This window comes from Egretta garzetta, unplaced genomic scaffold, assembly GCF_000687185.1.
Source record: "Egretta garzetta isolate BGI_Z169 unplaced genomic scaffold, ASM68718v1 scaffold85, whole genome shotgun sequence".
Classification (NCBI taxonomy): Eukaryota; Metazoa; Chordata; class Aves; order Pelecaniformes; family Ardeidae; genus Egretta; species Egretta garzetta.
This window is the reverse complement of record NW_009259718.1, coordinates 3,755,630-3,758,424: the sequence shown is the minus strand read 5'-3', so window position 1 is coordinate 3,758,424 and position 2,795 is coordinate 3,755,630. Positions and strand designations below refer to the sequence as shown.

At 52.8% G+C, this 2,795-nt stretch overlaps 1 protein-coding gene across 1 annotated transcript in view; it reads right to left on the bottom strand.

Annotated features, from left to right (window-relative positions):
• Positions 1–725: 725 nt before the first annotated feature.
• The window catches only part of TPI1 (triosephosphate isomerase 1), a 3,575-nt gene continuing 1,505 nt past the window's right edge, over positions 726–2,795 (bottom strand). Inside the window, exons 2-7 of the mRNA XM_009639125.2 lie at positions 2,548–2,696; positions 2,374–2,458; positions 2,121–2,253; positions 1,816–1,901; positions 1,540–1,627; positions 726–1,280 (exon numbers count right to left, since the gene is read on the bottom strand). Coding sequence (XP_009637420.2) covers positions 1,162–1,280; positions 1,540–1,627; positions 1,816–1,901; positions 2,121–2,253; positions 2,374–2,458; positions 2,548–2,696 — 660 coding nt within the window. The 3' untranslated portion in view covers positions 726–1,161. The remainder of the gene's footprint in view (positions 1,281–1,539; positions 1,628–1,815; positions 1,902–2,120; positions 2,254–2,373; positions 2,459–2,547; positions 2,697–2,795) is intronic.

Here is a 2,795-nt window from a genome sequence, read left to right as displayed (position 1 = left end):
AGGGGAGGAAGGCACCACAGCTGCAAAAGCTGCCGCAGTCCAGCGACGTGAAATGGAAGCCCATCTCTCGGCACGAACGCCCTTTCCCCGGGTCTGCTCCCTGCCAGAGCACTGCCCGTAGGCTCCCGGGGACGTACTGCCCCACAGCTAAGCTCCTCCTTGCGAGGCACTTCCTTTTTCGCTACCCTTAGTACTACCTAAAAATCTGGTGCAGCGGCTGGGAAATGACGATCAAGTCTCGCCTGCTCACCCATCAGCACACAGCTACAAGCAGGCAGCGAGCGCAGCCTCAGCACATGGCCTGAAAACCTTCCCTGCTAAAGAGGGGGCTGCTCCTGAGCAGCAAAGCCAGGGACCAGCCCTCACAGGGTGTGCAGGGACGAGTGCATTTACCAAGCCTGCCTGGGATGATTGGCTCACTAGCGGGACAGCCAGGTGCTGGAACAGAGACAACGCACCTGGAAAAGATGGGCACAAACCACCACAGAGGAGCTGCAACGTGACAGAAGCAAGATGCTCAGGGGATGCTGCAGGTGACAGCAGGATGCAGGCTGAACCTGTGCAATGTCTACCAGTGGGCCCTCAAAGAAAAGCCCATAAAACCCACACCACCCCCTCTGCAACCTGCTACCTCCAGAAGCAGTCAGTTCTGTACATTGCTTGTCCCCAGCTGCTTCTGAATGAGATCCAGGACACACCTTTGCTTTTTCTTTTTTTCCATTTATTGTTCAGTACGGGACACAGGTGAGGTAAGACATCTCACAAGGGTCTAAGCTGACAGGCTCCTTGCTGATGGAGCTGAAGGGTGCACGAGAGGGTAGTTCCTTTTTCCTTCCCCCAGCACCAGTGGCCTCTCTCCCTGCAGCACGGCAGAAAAAAAAGGGGAGGCACTGGCCAGGTTGACTCTGGGCTCTTACAGGTCAACAGGCAACCAAGGATTTTGACAATTCAGAGAGGAGGCTGTCAAGACTCTGCTGAGACAGGCACCCACTAACAGGACTCCAATGTGGTGGGGGGGGTTAGCAGCACAGGTAGAACAATGACCGTGGAGGGGGGGAAGCCCCAGAGGAGGCCTCTGTACTAAGACGTGTGCAATGAAAGGTCCCGTCTTGCTTCCGTTTCTTGCTCTGAACCTCAAGGGACTGCTCCTCACAGGCTGCTTCAGTGTTTGGCATTGATAATATCCACAAACTCTGGCTTGAGAGAAGCTCCACCAACAAGGAAGCCATCCACATCATGCTGAGAGGCCAGCTCCTTACAGTTGCTGCCAGTGACTGAACCTAAAGAGGGAGCAGTATTTTAAGGTCAGATGTGGCTAGCTCTAGAAAATGGGGCCAGGGCACAAAGGTAAGACACTAGCCACATCTTACTCTGCAGACAGCAAAACTGCCCCCCATTTACTGAAACAAGCTAGTAGGTGGTTCTTCATGCTCTGACAACCTCAAGTTTCCTCATCAGCAGAGCATGTTGTACCGCTGCAGCCACAAGCGGAGAAACTAAGGGCTTCCTGCACCGGAAAGTGGCTTCAGGTTCATTTACCTCCATAGATGATCCTAGTTGACTGAGCAACAGCATCAGACACATGGCTTTTCAGCCACCCCCTCAGCTTCTCATGAACTTCCTGAGCCTGCAACGGAAGAGAAAGAGTCTCACTGACGGCTGAGCAATACATACTCTTGTCCAAAGAGAAGGGAGACTTTTTGAAAAAAATCTTTAGAGATTCTCTAAGTCTTTAGAGAGACAGAATCTTCAAGAAGATCTCGAATGGGAAGGGTCAGCTGGCCATTTAGTCAGCCACCTTTCCCCTGCTCATACCTGTTGGGGAGTTGCAGTTTTACCAGTTCCAATAGCCCAAACCGGCTCATAGGCAAGAACCACTTTACTCCAGTCCTTCACATTATCTGAGGAGGAGGAAGAAGGTATAAGCAAGCACAGTACCCCATGCCAGGAAGGGCAGAGCTGGGGGAAGCATTCTGGAACACACAGGCCTTTTATTAACATGATCATTACTGGGTGTGAACCTTTGCAGCAATGTATCTGTGAGCCTGACAAGGAAAGCCAGGACGGCCGTTTCCCAGATGTCCAAAGCAGAAAAAAGCACACCTGTTTTCTTCCCTTACCAGCAATGGCCTTGGTCTGTTCAAAAACCACTTTCTCCGTTATGCCAGCTTCTCTCTCATCCAGCTTCTCTCCAATGCAGGCAATGACTCCCAGGCCCTCAGCTAGAGCATGAGCCACCTTCTGCCCAATCAACTGGGAATGGAAAAGAAACAAGGCAACGACAGTCAGACCTACTCCTGTAGGCATATTCCCTTCCGCGGCCTTTGCGGGCACACCTGAGCTGGACCATCTCTCCACCCCAGGATCACCCACCTCATCAGACTCTCCAAAAACATGTCTTCGCTCAGAGTGGCCCAGGATTACCCACGTGGCTCCAATATCCTTGATCATTGCTGGGCTGGGAAGAAAGGAGATGACTCACACCTCTGGAAAAAATTCACATCCCAGAGGCACCCTGGCTTTTGCTCTTCTTCTCTGTGGGCTCACCTGATCTCTCCCGTGAAAGCACCCTTTGGTACCTTGTAACAGTTCTGCGCTGCAACTCCAATCTTTGCATCAAGTTTCTGGCGGGCGAAGTCGAGGTAGATGGAGGGGGCTCCGCAAACCACCTCTGGAAGGCAATGGCGATGGTTACCCTTGAGACAGGCAAAGGGCAGAAACTGTACCCAGCCACACACCCCAGATCTCAGCCCCAAGAGGTCATCCCTCTCTCCCCTCCCCCGCCCCGGGAAGGC